Consider the following 17958-nt stretch of genomic DNA (forward strand, 5'->3'; position numbering starts at 1 on the left):
GTTTCAAATTAGTTTTTTGAGAAAAAAATACATTTTTTTGAGAAACACATTTTGAGAGAGTGCTTTACTTCCATACTATAAACTGTAATTCATAGTATATAATAATAATTCAGAAAGTGTTGGGGCTCTGAACACTAAGACTGTGCTTTAGACTTTATACCAAAATATGTACTTTCCTTTTTGGAAGTTCTGTTCCGATAAGGTGCAGACTTTAAAGCCGAGTGAGATTTTTAACGAGTGAGTTACTGTTTTTTCCAGTCGTACTGTTAAAATAATCTAAGCAGTACATCCTCTCTAGATTCAAAATGCAAGACTCTTGCAGTGCTGTTTTTGTTCAGCTGCACTGAATAATTTCAGGCTTACTTCACTGGAGTGTAAACTGAGTAGCTGGCAGGCCATAAAAATCTGCTGTATCTGTCAGGAGCACATCTATTTTTAAACCTTGCACTATCACATATCAGCATTTGCCTTTTTTATCTTTTGTTGAGTGTGGAGGAGGTTTTGCTTCGATGTGTGTAGAAATCTAGCTCGGCTGTGAGGTGGGCTATTATCTGCCTGCCCCTCGTCCCCTCTGCAACACCACGCTGCATTCCTGAATAATTATAGTAAATGCCTTGGGAGACGTATGAAGTTAGGTTTTGTTCAGAAGTGCTGAATGGGAGTGGGGACCCACCGGTTACTCGGGTGGCCTAATGTATTGGCGGAACGTTTTCTGACACCTACTGAAACTACTGCTGCTGCTGTTACTGTACTACTATTCTTGAGAGCAGAGATAGGAACCAGATGGCAGACTAGAACACCCGCACGGACCTCTGAGGAGCAAAGCATATGGTAAACAGCTAAAAAATACTTTAAAAGAACCTCCTGAGCCAGGGCATTGCTCATTGCATTTACAGTGCATTGCAGTCTGTAAATCTGTGCCAGGTTTAGTGTTTACTACACACAAAAGAGTGCTGAGCATTCACTGATTGGAATGACTTTAGCACTAACTTGGCACACAAAAGGAAGCGAATGGCTTTTGCCGTTTTTGTGTTTAGATTCCCCCCCCCCCTTCTTTCAAGTCTAGAGGCTTACTTTTCTGTTTTCTGTGAAAAAAAAGCATGATGGTAGGGAAAAAAAATTCCCACTATCTTGGCTAAGCTTTCATTCGTTATGCATTCTCTTTTTCTTTCTCTCTGCTGTTGGGAAAATGGACGTTTGTTTTTGACATGGGGCTCTTAACTATGGCCAGTATTGAAACATCTTTGTTCTGAAGGTCTGGGCAACACCGATGTGTGTTATCGAAGGAACTGCTGAGCTCATTCATCTGCTTTTCATGGCCCGCTTTCTTTTATTTTTAGCCAAATCCATCAGGCCTGACAAGCGGGTAATTTGAGCCAGCAAAAGGGCAGAGCTCCAGGTCTCTTCCACAAAGTAATTCTTCTCCTCCCTCCTGGGAAGGCTCCGAACTTAGCCTACTCCAGGCAGATGGATTTGTTGAGTCATGTGAGATCATGTACACAAAAACACAGTGAGACTGAAAAGGGGGCTGTGGAGGGGGGAGTGTAGGAAATCTGGTCACAGGCAACAGACATAGGAATGCAGCAGAGTCAGTCTTGTATAAGGTAATGTCTAGCAGACACTTAGGGGTGGGGACATCTGCAAAGATTTATTTTAACACATTGCTGGCAAAGAAGTATTTGGGGGTGGGAATCCTGCAGGCTGTAACCATGCCCCAGGATTACATTAATAGTTAGGCTAAAGGTGACAGAGGTTAGGAACAAATGTCTACTGCTGTAGATCCACATTAGTTGCAAATTTAGAAGGGGATGCGGTCAACAATTCTGTGTTGACCTTTGACTTGGATAGATAGCATTGTTCCCTTGTTCTGTACCCCAGCAGAACAAGTTCATCACATTCTCAAAAAAACATTAAATGTACATTCTCTTTTGTGCGGTTCATTCATTTAAGGTCCGGTCACTTGAGATCTGGAACTTCGATGACCAGATTTCTTTCTGCGTTCATGGTAAATGTAGTTAAGTTGGAATGTCTTCAGTCATAAAAAAACATCTCTATGATCCAACTGATCTCAAATGTTTCATTGCATGGTAAGTTATAGCTGAGCATTGTAACAATTTGACTTTAAGTTTTCTTTTGTCATTGAATTAAATGTAAATAAGTTCGGTGGCACAAAACCTGAAAAAAAAATCTAATTTAAAATTAAACTTACTGAACTTTTTTAACACCTCTTAATACGTTCTTTGAAATTAACTGCACTTTCATATGTAGTCTGAGCAGAATCTGAAGGGAATATCAACTACGGACTGTTTATGCAAGAAGTGGCTGATTTATATTTCATGGCATGAAGAAGTCGTACAACTAGTGCTAACTGTAAAAATCAAATGGCATTCATCTGGAATTGCACTGGTTGTATTGTCTTAAATGTTTTGTTTCATGACACCAGATAATTTATCAGTGTTTATTTAAATGCGGGGGATTATAATAGACATTCTACAAAATGCACTGTGCAAGTTTACCTTTTACATGGCTGGAAAAACTGGTAAATAACGGTATACCGACATGCTGATCAAATTATCCCGCGGGACCCTTCTTGTGACAGGGGTAATATACTCAGACACCTTTGCGGATGACTCCCCAACATGACATGGTTCAGTAGCTGTCAGCTGTTCTTTTTGGCATAGTTGGCCATGGCTTGATCAGGAGGATACATTTTTGAATGGCTGATGATTTAATAGGTCTGACAGGGAAGCATGAAGCACTGTCTTCTCACATCCTAATGCGAAAACCCATCCTGAGATTATGGTGAAATGGGTTTTCTGCCCTCTGGTACATCCAGTCAAATTTTCAGTTGCCAAGGATGGTGGAACTGAGGACTAGATGTATTCTGCATCATGGGAGCCATTGAGTTAGAATGCATTGCACTAAATATGTGGAGAGAAATTTCAACTTCTGATGTATTCTTATAAACCGGAACTATATACTGATGTGATGTATTGTTATACTGTGTAAGTATAGTTTTCTGGTAAAAAAACAAAAACTTTTTTGTTAGAGTAGTGCATGGTGTAATGGTTCCCAAAGTTTAAATCTTTGGTTTTGCACTCCACGTTGAAAGCATGTTGATGTTGGAAAACCATAGATTACAAAGAAAGCTTTATGCATAGTAGAAGCCGTCATCTGGAGTACCTTAATGTATATAGACAGATTTCCTTTTTTTTACTTTCCTTGTAGCAAAGTACTTCTATTTTGATTCTGTTTGCTGAGGTAAAAAGGAGAAATTCTTTAATCACCTTGGAAACTGAACTTCAGTAAAGGAGACTATTAATACAGCTTTCTAAAAACTCACCATGGATGTCTTTTGTGACTTTGTAATATATAACATAAAATGAATTAGGCCTATATTTCTTTTAGTTGATGAGAAAAGGTAAAATATTTAATCCCAATTCATATTAGTTTGTTAGCTTGCTTAAAACTTAATATTAATATGTATTAGCATATATTACGGAAGTAATATGAGTATATGTCAAATATACATTTAGTGAATTTAGGTTACATTACTATCTTATTTAATATTGTAACTCATCTGTAATAAAAAAACTGTTTTACATTAAAAGGAATCTCACAATGAAATAAATGCTGTAATATGTGCAGAACGTTCCCACTGAAGTTTGGAAAATTTAACAGGGTAATAAAAGTAACTGTGACATCAAAACACTGCAGAATTTAAGCCTTCAGATACATTTCACTGAAGGAAAATAAGTCTGAAGTTTTCAAGTATATCTTTTTTTTAATTAATGGTTTTAACAGTACTGGCACAGAGTTCTGGGTGAGGGATTTATCTTATTAATAAAACCATGAGTACAGTAGTAACAAAAACGTTTGCTGAAGGGAGTCTATTCCTAGAGCACATCTTATGACTATTTCCTAATGCTGTGAAAGAATGCCATTTCTGGTCACAATGCAGGTGGAGATTTGTTGCATTTGGAACTCTTTGGAAAAGTACACTTAAAAGATATTTGGTACCTTAAATATTTAATATTTAATATTTAAATATTTAAAATAATTATTGACATACTGTTCTCCATGGTTAACCATTCGGTGACAGCACTTTTGGTGTTTCCAGAATGACTAGATCTCCATATGTGCTGTAAGTAACAAGTCTTTCAAACTATATAGAATCTCAGGGCAGTTCAGAGGCAAGTTGACAAAGACAGTTAAGGTTTGCATATTTCTAAGTAATAAAATGTTAGGTAATGAATATTGCATGATTCTATTTTGTGAGCAACCAATCCATTTAAGAGCAATGTACTGTAGCTCAGAATAAATGAAAACACCTTGTTAATAAGCTTGTAAAATGATTCTTTTCCCTTTGAGAACACTAGAATAAGGTAAATTTTTAATATATAAAAATATTTTGTCTTTATACATCTTTGTTTCAGACACTTGAATATATGACTTACTACTTTAAACCACATCGTAAATTGCCAGTTTTCATGCAAATGTTTTCTGTGGGAACTAGTGTCACACACCAGACAATCACTAGAATCTTGACCAGATGTACGTGACACTGAGGAAGAGATGGAGGGGTTATGGTTTGGTTTTTTTTGCCATAATCCTCCATCTGTTGTTAGTGATTCTCTGGGTGAAGGTGGTTGTGCCGGCTCATAGCAGGTGTAAACAACAGTGACCTTATAAGCTTTATCAGGCAGTGTCTTTTACCACATGTAAAATGTTTTACATGTTTTTACAAGTACAATCAAATGCAGTTGAGGAATTAATCGAGGACACTTAGTCCCTCCAGCCTTTGTGGAACAGCTGTGAAACAAACTGTATCTTAAAGCTGCAAACATAACATTTCCACATTAATTGCTGTGTTCTCATAAACATTTGCTTCCTTTCATTTTTTGTAAAAAAGGGAGATTAGTTAAGCAGATTGCCGCAAAACTACGTAATATTTACTGGAACTGTTGATATAGTGGAAATGGCTAGCAGGCCTTCAAGGCTATATTTCTAAATCCTTATAAATAACTCGATAAATAACAGAATTTTCAGACTCTTTTTTTGCAGCAGACATTTCTTTTCTGGAATGTAGGTAAAATTTAGGAAATGCTTGGTGAGGTCACTGTGTGCAGCCTATTGTGGTCTCCATGGGAACAGCCCTGGGGTAGTTGCTGTCTGCTATTGCTGTAGCTGTGTAGAACTGCACTCTCTGAAGCGAGCCCGCTTCTTTTCTGAAAGCGCAGTGCCAGGATTCAACAAGTTCCAAAGAAAAATTCAACATACACATTTCGATGATCGAAAATACCGCTGTGACAAAAGGCGTTTTGAAAAACAGGATTGACTGAAGTTCTAAACTGTTGGTTATGAGTAAAGAATTGTAAATAATTAAGTTACGTAATTATTTACCCAGGTGGAACCCAAACCACTGACCTTCTGTGATTGTTGCCACACAGCATATTTGCTGTGGCTCTGGTAACAATTTGTGAAACCATGGCTAATGCCAAAACTCCTTGACTTCTGTAGACTGTCATTTCATTACTTTTATTACTGGGCATTTATTCCAAATTTGTAGGTGTCAAACCAGTGTTAGTAATTATTAGTAATAATAAATAAATCATATTATTATTAATAAATAATAACAATAACAAGCAGAAAGGGAATTTTAGATTATTTCATTGTTACATACATTGCCTACTCCAAACTGATGCTAAAAACACCTACTGTGTGTACACTTTGGTCCAAATGCAAAGCATTATTTCAAGTCCAACAAAGTATGTCCCCCAGTCAGCGCCATCACAGCTATCACACATCTTGTTATGGGTATTCTCCTCATTAGAAGGAACTGGGAAGGTTGTCTAGATTGAGAGGAAAAAAGTACAGGAAAGTCGTAGGGAAAAACCTATCGAATTACTCAATAATCTAAAACTGGGTCAGAAAATCTTATTTCAGCAGTACAAGATCAAGGCTGCACTGAAGTGGTCTGAAAAGAAGAGAGTAAATGTCCTTGAGTGGCCCAGTTAAGGACCTGACTTGAATCCAAAAGATTTGTGCTGAAGCTTGACAATTGCAGTCCATCAACTGTATCCCACAAACTTGTCATAAAATTTATTTCATTTTATGTCAGGAAAAATGGGCAGAAGTTAGACTATCCCACTGTGCTATGCTGGTAGACACCTATCCAAAAATACTGCCAAGAGTGTTTCTACCAAGTACTGGCCTAAGGGACTGAATTCTTACACACTAAACATCTCTTTTTTTATCTTTCGGGGAGATTTTGTTCACATTCAGACTGCAGATCGTGTCTTCTGTCATGTTGTAGCTGTTTTTGCTGGGAGGAGTCATGGACAGGATATAGTTACCATATTGATCCCAAACCTGCAATTCTATCAATTAGCAATAGGAGAAATCTGTTTCTGATGCAAAACCACGTCTCTGTGGTGTGAAGTAGGCAGTTGCACTTTCCCTGTGTTAACATTTGCTCGAGAATGTTGTCGACTGTTTGTGCATAGTTGCTCAACCAACCACTGGAAAATCCTGTTCACAGCTTGACATCAGTTTTCCACTGAGTGGTAAAGAATCATTTTTGTGTGCAGCCCTTAAAACTGTCCATTGCCAGTATGAATGGCACAGTACCTGAGCTACAGGCTTTTACATTTTGACAGTAAACGGCTTAAACCTAAAGCAGATGAAAAATGAATAGAACATTCAGAGCAGATGTTCTGAAATATATGCTGTTTATGGAAAATAATTTGTGCTGAACTGTACCTAATCTAAGATTTCATCTACCATCTTGTGAAGATAGTTTGAACCTACATTTTGATCTATATATAGTATATATAAATATAAATTATATATGCAAATATATATTTTGTTAAATGGCGTTAATCAAATAAATACAGTAAAATAAAATCCCAGCTGCATAACTTTTCAGTACAGTAAGTAAATTCCACCCACTTAAGTGGAAACTGTAATTTAAAATAAAAAAAATAAATGCACTGTTGCCATTTGGTACCCTGAATTGTGCAACCTTTTTGCCATGACTGAAAACAGCCTTTCAAAAAAATCTGCTAACCCATCTGGCAGAGGTGATTAGCAGAAGCTGAGCCAGATGGTGTCACAACCAGACTCTTTGCAGTGCTCGGGGTGTATTAATCCACATGCTGTATGCTATAGGTTAGGTTGCTTAGCTCTAAAGATTTTTGCATTGTATCAAGTTAAATTGAACTCGAAGAAAAAATGCCACTTGGATTTTATGACTCAAATGTGGCCTTCCTAATGGGCTGTGGAGCGTGAAAGAAGAGTGTGCTTTCCCTTGCTGGTTCGCAGAAACCAGTTTAAATTAGCACGATGCATAGTTCATCCAATAGAAACATAAAAAAACGCACAGAAGTGTATTGCAACTAAGTGCAATCAAAAAATAAAACCTCAGGAATCCCAAGAGACGCTCCTGACATGAGAATGAAGTGAAGTATAGGAATGCAATCTAGGAATCAGTTATTAACAGGCTGAACCTATTGAACCTGGTGAGCAAAGAGGACTGAGTCAGCGACTTTAAATCTCAGGAAGCAAAGAGAGCTCTGAGCATGCTCAATGAGGCTGCTCTTCGATTGGCTGTCCTCTGGACTAACATTCATTCCCCCCTCAGGGATGCTGGGATCAAGATGAACATATGTTGGAGACAGATGATAAAATATTGATATGAATGGAAAGTGGCTTGGAGGATATTACACATACCAGCAACATAATAGCTGCAGTTAAAGAATAACATTTTCTTGGAACATTTGCTTAGTCTTAAATGTCTTTATTTATTCGGCAGAATGAATGAGGACTTGTGCCTCGTATGCAAGTCCAAGCTGATTCTTCTTCTTCCTATTCCTTCTTCCTAGGACTATTCCTACCTTACCGTCAGTGGTGCTCAGCCGATTCTGCTGCTTGGCCAGTGCCAGTCACAGTTGGATAGTGACATGACCCAGGCTGAAATTAACAGTCAGCTTATTACTTGGAATCTTTTAGAAAATGAGGATTAGCATATGATTTTCTGTAACCGTATTTTTACTTTCTCCGTAAATCTAAAACAAAAAATTATTTTTGTTACAGCTAGTTGTGCGTTTGAAACAGCTAGTTGTGCGTTTGAAACAGCTAGTTGTGCGTTTTTCATGTCTCAGCTCACAACAGTTTCCACGACCGAGTGCTGGGTGACTGTGTTGCAGAGAGCCGCGGACTTTTCCTACCCCCCCCCTCAGTGGTGCTCAGCCGATTCTTCTGCTTGGCCAGTGCCAGTCACAGTCGGCTAGTGACATGACCCAGGCTCGAAACTGCAATCAATTTTAATTTCGAAACGCTGAGACTAGGAATCATTTTTATTAGACTTTATTGAAACATATGAATACTCCCTGGCTTATATATTATCATGGTGACTCTTAAAATTGCCATCTGAAAGAAGAATTTGAGTCCTTAATCAGGTCCTTTTTGCAGAGGCATTATTTTAACCATTACAAAACAAACGTAAATATGTTTATCTGCAAAAATGGATCCCTCTTTGATATTTGAATTTATATTTTTCAATTTTATTCAAGACGGAAACAGGATTATTCATAATGGCTACACACATAAATGTGGTGCATATGTTAATTCATTTTCAGGGTTCAATTCATTTTTCATTTTTGTTTCTCAGATCATTAACAACCACCTTATGTATCTTAAGCTTTATTTAATCTAATCAGAGGGCAGTTCCCACATCCGTTCCTAAACTTAACTTTGCTGTTTTGTGTATTGTGGATATAGTCTTTCTCTGTAAACTGGTGATCCTTTGGGATGAAAAGTGCTATATAAATTGAGAATAATGATAGTAACCATTATAAGCCGTCTTGGAGGAGGAAATCCAATGACAGGCCATTCTGATCTTTCTTGTTTTGCTGTGTGTGCTTGTGGAAAAAGATTGGCTTCTCTTTGGGAGTTTTGTCTCTCAGTTACGTATTACAAATTGATTGACATAACCAAATCTAAAGCACTGTTACCAAATATCAGGATGTTCTGTTCTTCTCCAGGTATACAGTGTGCAGGGCAAATATAACCAACAGATACAAATAAATAAGGGTTTTCTTAATCTGTCTTCTTTCTGAAGGTTAAAATTTATAATAGGTTACAAATGATGTAAGGTTTGTAATTTCTGATCATTTGAAAATTATAATTATTGAATAATGGAATTGTCTAGATGCTGACTTATTTACCATCTACACTAAAATTGATTAGAATTCTATTTTTTCTAATTCTAATTTTATTCAGATAACATAATCTGGCATGCTCTTACTGCCTAAAAAACAGCTTTCTTTTTTGTGCATTTTATGAAAGTTAACATTTCCATCATATTTCATTTTAGTATCCTTTAATTGCACATGTAAACAGAGACTTTTACCTCAAAAACCATTTCAGTTCAGTTTGCATGTAAAACACATTTTGAATAATTTAGCCTGGCTGTGTGTCCTTTTAAAGAATGCATTTGCTGAATGTTCCTCAACAGTGTATTGGGAACCAAATGCTTTCTTCTTTTCAACCAGAATCTTGTGGACAATCACTTTCAATTGATGACTGGAAGTAGGCTCATAGATATTTAATAACGGCATTCAAAAGCCCATGTCCTTGCCTTGTTGTCAGCGTGTTTTACCCAAACCCTTCATTTTTTAGATGCGTTTAAGGATACATTTTCAGATTCCTGATTGTATTGTTATTCCTAAGGAAGAAGACCATATGCACCTTATCCCTGTGCCTTTGTTAAAGCAGAGCTTGCGGAATTTCTCATTCCTTTTCTTTGTGAAGAGCAATAATCCACAGCACTGCACGGATTACACGCACCTGCCTGCAGTGCAATTTCATTGCTAATCAGGGTTACTACGATATGTGAAAAAAATCGCAGAATCAAAGGAGCTTTATCCTGTCGGTATAAATTACAGGGTAGTGTAGCATGGAAATACTGTGTCAATGAATGCAGAATTCTCTGCTACTTTGCGCCTACTTTCATTGTGTTAGTAGAGGCAGCAGGAGGCTGCAGTGAAATTGACTTGTTTTCTGAGCTAGACATGAAAAGGGCTGACAAAGCAATAGATATTGAAAGCATGGCTGATAGATGCTTGTGGAAAATGTGTTGTCTGGTGGGTGTTGGTAACATTTTTACAGTAGATTTGTGCTGCAGATTTATGTGTTTATTCTGGATTAATCATTGCCAGCAGGTCTTATCTTTGTCTGACTAGTATAACAGGCTGCAGTCTACAGTTTTGGAAGTATCCGTAGCTGAATAGTTGGGGTTTCCTTATTAACCTTAGTTGTGTTTGTCAATGTGCTGTAGATGCCAAGGTCTTTGATGCAGTGATGACCGTGGCAAAAAAAAAATAGAAGACTGCTGAAGATGACTCAGCCCATCTTTTCTTCCTGGAGATGACGGACAGAAAGAACACTGGAACCTGCATGTAGTGTTTTGTACCAGCACTGAACCTGACATGTTGGAATTCATTACAACACAGAAGGGAAATCAATTATTCACCTCTGTGAGGAAGAGTGCTGTTAAATTGCCTTTTTTTTGTATGAATTAGGATGTAGTATATCTATTCTCCAGTGAAAACAAGCAATGACTCCATTAATCTTGGGGTCTGCCCCTAGGATGAAAAATAATTGTATTTTGCTTGGCTGCAGTTACCTCGCATGTATCTGTCATTTTATAGTATATTTAAATAAAGATACTTCTGTATCTATGCACCCTTTGCCTTAATTGATGCAACCAAAGAAAGTATATGCAAGCTGATGCACTATAACAAGAGTTAGAGTATGTGTGGATTTGTCCAGAAACAGTGTCCTATAGGAAGGTCAGTACAGTATGTGACCAGTATTGAGTGTAGCTATCAAGATTAGCACAGAGTTTAGGGAAAATATAAAGTAATTTAGGAGGATTAAGTTCTTTTAATTGCAGTTGTGATGGGTACTGGAGACAAGCAAACTATAATTGTATGTCTGTAATACAATTGTGATTGTACATTGAGCATTATACTGTATGTTGGGCTTCCAGTTTTGTATTTTCTTTTATATTTCTTCTGACCTTTAAAACCTCCTCTCTACAATAATTTAAAGGATATAAAATAGGGTTCTAAAATATTATTTCTTAATTTCATTGTGTGTTCGTTCAGCTCTTTCCATAACACATCATTTTACTTTTAATTGTTCATGTGAGGACACATTTTAAAACTAGTGTTACTACAGATCTTTCAGAATGTCTGAATGTCAGTCACCATGCACAGATATCCTTCACAGCTTCAAGAGCGATGCCTTTTTACACATCTTGATATGACTGAAGTGCCAGCTGCTGATGTCTGGTGTAATATCAGACAGCAGCTTTAAGGACACACCTACATGCTGACATCTCAAAAGAGCTGCCATTGGACATTGGAGATTAAGTTTAAGTTCTCATCAAGAAGTGAATAATGAAAAGACAAATTGCTAACTTGTTTCTTAAAAACTGTAGAATGTATTTGTGTCTGGCATTATTTGTTATTTATTTACCACAGATAATACTTGTAATTTTATGCAAAGGAACAAGTAATAGGTTTATTCCATGCTGAAAAGAGAATATTTTGGCTGCGGAGCCTTCTTCGGGTGTCAACCTCTACTTGTTCCTTTGCAGCCTACGCATGCTGACGCAGCTGCCTACTTGAACTACTTTTCATTTTATGGTTTTTTTTATAGACTGAGGGTAGTAGCTAAAACATTCTGTAATTTGGTCAGTTAGAGCAGTATTGAGAATAGTATAACTATAATATAAGAGTTACTTTTAGCAATTGCAATAAAAGGTGTCCACAATTAGACATTTTTTCATAGTCACTTATTAAAGTTTTTTTTCTTTTTTTCACTGTTTTGGTATTCTGCTTCAAAGCAAAAACTTGGCAAGAAAATATTCAGACTCTTTACAGGAATCTAAGGGAGAGGAAAAGTAATTGTTTTATCTGTCTAGCTTTTCAAAGTTTATACAAACACTTTAAAAAGGCGTCCTGGATGATTCATTTTTTCAAATAGACTTGTGCTTTTTACATGACCAAACACTTATCATCCCTGTATTCTGTATTTACGATGGCTATGAAGATGCTCAACAGGAGAAATAGGACATGTGCTCTTTCATTTCATAGTGTTTTTGGATGACTTATATACTATAGGCACTGGACGTGTGCACTGCATTTCAGTTTCTGAAGTGCTATTTATCTGATAGGAAAGCCTGTCAACAGAAGTGACACTCTACCTGTATGTTCGATATCTTTCTCTTTACAAGAAAGTAGGTCATAAAATGACCTCAGTAAAGTATGAGGCAGCAGTTTACAGAGTAACCAACAACTCAGCAGCAGAATCAGACTCCAGGAAACTTGGTGCAGAAAATTGTAAACACAGAGTTCCTGTTTGACATCTGTTTCCACTGAACTGAACAAACCTGTCTTTACACTTGCAGGCAGGCAGTGCTGGGCTTTGCAAAGAATATATACAGGTCATTAAACCAATCAGATTTTCTCTTCAACTTCTGTACAGCCTCTTCCTCCCCACCTGCTGAAATATTTAAAAGATATTTATTTTTATATTTCAGTTTGTGGCTAGAATAACAAAACACTGGTAGATAAAATCAGGCAACACAGGTTCCTGTAATCACTGATAAACTACTAGGTTGAAGAGCCTGACGTCTGAAGGCAGTGCAGAAATTGCTAGAATCAGTATGTACTGTGAAGTGTAGAACTGCTCTTTTTAAAACTGCAAACCTATCTTCAGTCCAGCTAACAGCTCCGGATTAGTACACAGAATAGTTCAAAAGCATTGCAGATCGTATACTGTATCTCTGCAGTTAATATATCTTACTAAATTGATATTAAGCATTACATAACTTTTGTTTGCATAATATTAAATTACTTAGCCTTAAGCACCTCGCTACGGTGCTGTCCTGCAGTGCACCTTACTCTCTCCCTGTTGACCCAGAAATTATAGTAAAACTTCTGCTGACTTCCTTTTCATTCACAAAGTACAGTAACACTGGACCTGTGAGTTCCCCAAGAGTTTCAGCTGAAGACATTGCTAAATCCATAGCACTAAGGTTTTGTGACATCTGATCTATAAGACTAATAATGTGTTGGTCATGTAACAACAACTGTACAATGAGTGATGTTCCTGTTAAAAAAACAGAGTTTCAGGCAAGAAATGATGTCAGTGTTATCAAGGACTTCAGAACATAACAAAACCTAGGCACTTTGCCAGCAATGAGGTGAATGGGTAGGGCAGATTTAAGACTTTCACACCTTGTAGGGTAGCTAACCTTAAACATTTTTTTCATAGCCGTTGCTCTTAGAGACCTAACTTTTCCAAGCTAATTGTACAACGTTTCCTCTTTACACTTCAAATGTGTGCGACTGAACATTTTATTGAAGCGATATTTCTTGTGTTATTCTCCTGCAGAGCAAAAAATTGAGGTGGCTTCTGATAGTTCCGATACTGTAGCAGATGTTCCTGGGAAATTCTTGGGAAGATCAAAGTTTTTCTGAATTGAGATAATGATGAAGCTGCATGTACTGTATGTGATGTCTCTGATATCTTCAATTTACTGTACTGGTGAAGATTTGCTTTTTTTTACCATTCTTTTTTGAAGTTACTGTGGATCTACTATTTGGCCATTTTTGTATCAAGCAGGATTGTATCTCCAAAAGTGTTGGAGTAAATGTCTAATGACAAAACAGAAAGATGTATAAAGAAAGAGAGTACTACTTTGATTCCTTTATAATTTGAGTAAAGATGTTTTTTTTCCTATTGAATTATAGTACTTGGTTTTGTAAATTTCAGAATTTTTCATAGATGTTCACTGCAAGAATACTTACAGATGATGATGATGTTATATTTTCAGACATGTTGGTACATGCAGACCAGTTGTAAAAAAGTCTGTACAGCATTTCTTACCTGAAACATCACTCACAGAATACTTGTCTTGTGCTGACAACCCTAAATGTATCAGTTTTATTGGGTCAGCCAGTTCTATATACAGAATTTTCTTCTTTGCTATGGTCTTTGTTAAATGCAGTAAAGCAACTTCATACTTAGCCACATTAATTGTATGTCTTTATCGGGTTCGATTGTGTCTGTTTTACAAAATATTAGTAACGTTCTAGGTAATAACTTTCTTTGTCACTGTTATAGTTGAACCTTACTGAAGAGGTGCAAACATTACATAGTAAGGGCTTGGCCTGCAAAATAACAGCGTTGTGGAGTGGTGGCTGAGGCTGTGGACTTGACACTAGATGTTCAGATCCCAGGTGAGGCACTACTGATATACCCCTTGAGCAAAGTACTTACCCCTAATTACTCCAGTAAGATGCCCTGTTGTATAAAGGAATACAAATGTAGGTTGCTTAGGATAAAATCTTCAAGCTAGGTAAATACAATAAAATTGTTTACAGCTCTGAAAGCAACCATTAGTCAAAATCCTAACTGCTTTAGCTTCTTCACACAAAAAAAAATGATCTTGACTTAAGAGTTCAAAGTCCCACAGAAGGAGAAAATAATGAACTATGATTCTGGTAAAAATCATACTGCCTTTCCCCCATGGAAATGCTGAAAGCACAGTACAGCCCACATTTCCAGCTTGACTTTATTCTTTGAAAAAAAAAGTTCTTCTGTGCAATTCAGATTTTCCATATAAAATGCATTTGGCAAAAGATGTTCATCTCTTTGTCTGTGACTAATTTGTTAACAAAGCCATATGACACCATCTTTAATAGTTATATTCTCATTATGATGACAGAATTGGCAACAATGGAAAATTCTCTGGCAAGTGCACTGCTGCATTTTAATAGGGTCTTTTGTCAGGGAATGCAACCATTATTTAAATGTGTAATTATAAAAAAGGATTTGTTTTCTGTTTTATTAAGCCCTTGGTTTTTAAATTACTCTGAGGATATGATAGTACTGATACAGATTGTTGTACAAAGGCATTGAGAGAAGAGTATAGAAATGGCTACATCCTTTTACCTGGAGATCTTTGAAACAGGTTTGTGTGCCTTACTGTATTTCCACTAGGCGAAGACAAGAGACACAAGGCTGTGAATATTCCACTTGATCATGTACTAAACATTTGCAGAATTAATCCACAATCCTGGAGAAATCATGCTGAAAATATTCCATGTTTGCATAAATGAGTTACAGACTGTTGGGAGATATAATCTACTATAATTGCACTGTAGGGTGAAATGCTTCCAATCAATAGAACAGATAATGTCTAAATGAGCTGTATGACATCAGTATCAGGCTTGAAGTACTATGGATCCTATTGTCCTTTTCTCGTTGTTCACTGCTGAGTTAATACTGGTACTCGCTGTCAAGGAAAAAACTGCTGGCTGGTTGCTAATCTGAAAATCACTGTTTAGTCTTCATAACAATTAATAAACGTTGACTTAATTTATGTGTACAGTAGATATTCCTATTGGAGCAGGTATAGCTCTTATTTAGACTTAACAGACTACAGAACAGGTTGCACATAATGCCTATGTCAACACAAACAAAAAGTATTTAAGGAGGATTACAGTGAAAAGTAAACTGTGCATTCCTCCTTTTGAAACGAACATTTTCTAAACTTGAAATACAGTATTTGAAAGGTTAGTGAGCATTAGTGGAAGGGTTTTCTTTGCTGTTTCTGTCTAAATGTTTTATACATTTCCCTCTCCAAATGTATTTGTAGCTGAAAAATTAAAATGTATTGACACACTTTTAAATATCCTTTAGACAAATATATACAAATCAAAATAAGTTGCAAAGGCCGGGTTTGATACAGAAAAAAGCACAATAAAATTTGTTTAATAGCAAACTATAAATTACTTGTATGTATTTTATATATATATATTATCAGTTTTGTCTAGGGAGATTGCTATCTTTTAATGCTTAACTGAAAATTTTGTGATGCTTTAATTCCTGTCAGGTAGGATTTCAGGAACTGGAAAAAGTGAAGTTGCATCTGAATCATAAAGAATAACACCTTCAGGCTGAAAACTACAAATCCGTTACATGTAGAATCAATGAACTGTTTAATTACAGAAGTTAAACAAGTACCTGTTGTGCTATTAGGTTTCTTACACCTTACAGAACAAAGTCATTTTTCAGCAGATAATTTTATGCAGTGCTGACTAATTCACTGATCAATTAAAAAAGAAACATCCTCATTTCCCTCCTATTACATAGAAATAGTGCTCCAGTTCCTAGCATGACTCTGTAGAAGGCACTTGAAACACTAGTTCATTTATTGCAGTGTCTGAAATGAGTAGATTTAATGGAGGATAATACTCTAACATGAAATATGCTGGAGAATGATATTGTAGGCATGAAATACACTGGAGAATAATGCTCTCCACATTCAAAACAAAAGAAATAAGTGAATCAAGCAGTCAATTAGTATGAAAGAAAAACAGCAAAGTCATGATAGCATAAGTATTCAAACCCTTTGCTGTGGCAAATCTGACTTCAATTACTTCTTCAGCATGTAAAATGCAAGCGCAATTGGATTGGTAGACAGAGAGTGTCTTGACCAATCAAAGATTTCCACTTTTTTCTGTCCTTGAACTCCATGGATACACTTGGCCGTATGTTTTGGGTCATTATCGTGCTGCACAATGAAGGAATGCCAAAATAAGTATGGAAACATTTTCTTCTGCACAAACAGATGAGGTCTTACAGTAGATTTCAGTACACCTTTTTCTACTGCCATCATGGGGTACAACATCAATAATGTGTGAGAAAGATCCAGAAGCAGCTATGCAACTCCAGGCCACGACATTACTCCCACCAAGCTTCACCGATGAAGTGGTGTTCTTTGGAGCATCTGGACTTCTTTCTCCGTGATTTACATTTTTCATCACTCTGTCCCATCTGTCTGTAAAGCTTTGTTTCAAAACTCATCTGGCTCTTTTTTGCACTTCTGAGCAAACTGTCACCTGGCTTTTTTTTTGTATTGGAGATCTCCAACTGTTGCCTTTGGATTTACTGCTGCCTCCTGAACCTTTTGTCTGGCAGAATACACTTGTATCCTCTTCCTGGAAGGGCTACCTCGAAATAGCAGCCTTAAATGTCTTCACAGCGGACACTACAGTGGAATGTGCTTGATTCAACCCTTTATGGGTTTTTATAGTCATCCTCAAGCTTGGGGAGGTCAATGACCGCTGGCCAACAGTATTTGGAGAGGTCTCTTATCTTAATTACGATGAGGTAGGAGATCCTGCATGTATCTCATTCAGTATAACGTGTGCCATGTGTTCCTCTTATACCTGAGGGAAAAAGGAAGCCATTCATGAACTTTATAGTTCCTGATGCTTTCAGTGCACTTCCAAAGAGCAGCATGTTACAGTGGATTTGTTTTTGTTGGATTTTATTACAAGGAAAAAAAGGTGTGAATTAATGTAACTCCTGTGTTTTCTGAGACTCAGTTAGTTATTATACATATAACTTTGCTCTGTGCAGTGCTATTGCCTTTACAGTATAATATTTTAAGAATTGTTTCATTTAAAGCAATACACAGCACCCAATTGAGAATCCTATATGTTATGTGATGTTTTTGTTCCTTTTTCAACAGGCGTATGAATATACCTGGAGACTCTTTTAGGAAAAAACATACAAGAAGTTGTCTATCAATGGAACGCTGCTTTGCAGATTTAGTAAGAATACACAACCTCAACATAAACCACATCACTATAGTTTGATTTCTAGAATTCAAAAATAATGCCAACCATTGTATGGTAATTTTTTTCTTCATTGAGCACATCTGCCAACACCCTGTCTGACGGAAGATTTAGAACAAGTCCTAGCAGATATGATTATAACATTAGACATCACCGGAGGCCGTGCAATCAAGCCACGGAATTCCTTTCATAAATCCAAAAATGAAAGGCTGACGATGACGCCTGAATACGCTCG

General features: G+C 36.8%; 1 protein-coding gene across 5 annotated transcripts in view; it reads left to right on the forward strand.

The window, feature by feature from the left end:
• bach2b (BTB and CNC homology 1, basic leucine zipper transcription factor 2b) overlaps window positions 1–17958 on the forward strand; it is a 100516-nt gene that overhangs the window by 30744 nt on the left and 51814 nt on the right. The window contains exon 1 of one of the 5 annotated variants that reach the window (XM_015354915.2): window positions 635–831. The exons of the other annotated variants lie outside the window; for them this stretch is intronic. Coding sequence (XP_015210401.1) covers window positions 829–831 — 3 coding nt within the window. The 5' untranslated portion in view covers window positions 635–828. Of the gene's footprint in view, window positions 1–634; window positions 832–17958 lie in introns of those variants that run through there. 5 annotated transcript variants of the gene reach the window in all.

The sequence above is a fragment of the Lepisosteus oculatus genome, chromosome 2, assembly GCF_040954835.1.
Source record: "Lepisosteus oculatus isolate fLepOcu1 chromosome 2, fLepOcu1.hap2, whole genome shotgun sequence".
Classification (NCBI taxonomy): domain Eukaryota; kingdom Metazoa; phylum Chordata; class Actinopteri; order Semionotiformes; family Lepisosteidae; genus Lepisosteus; species Lepisosteus oculatus.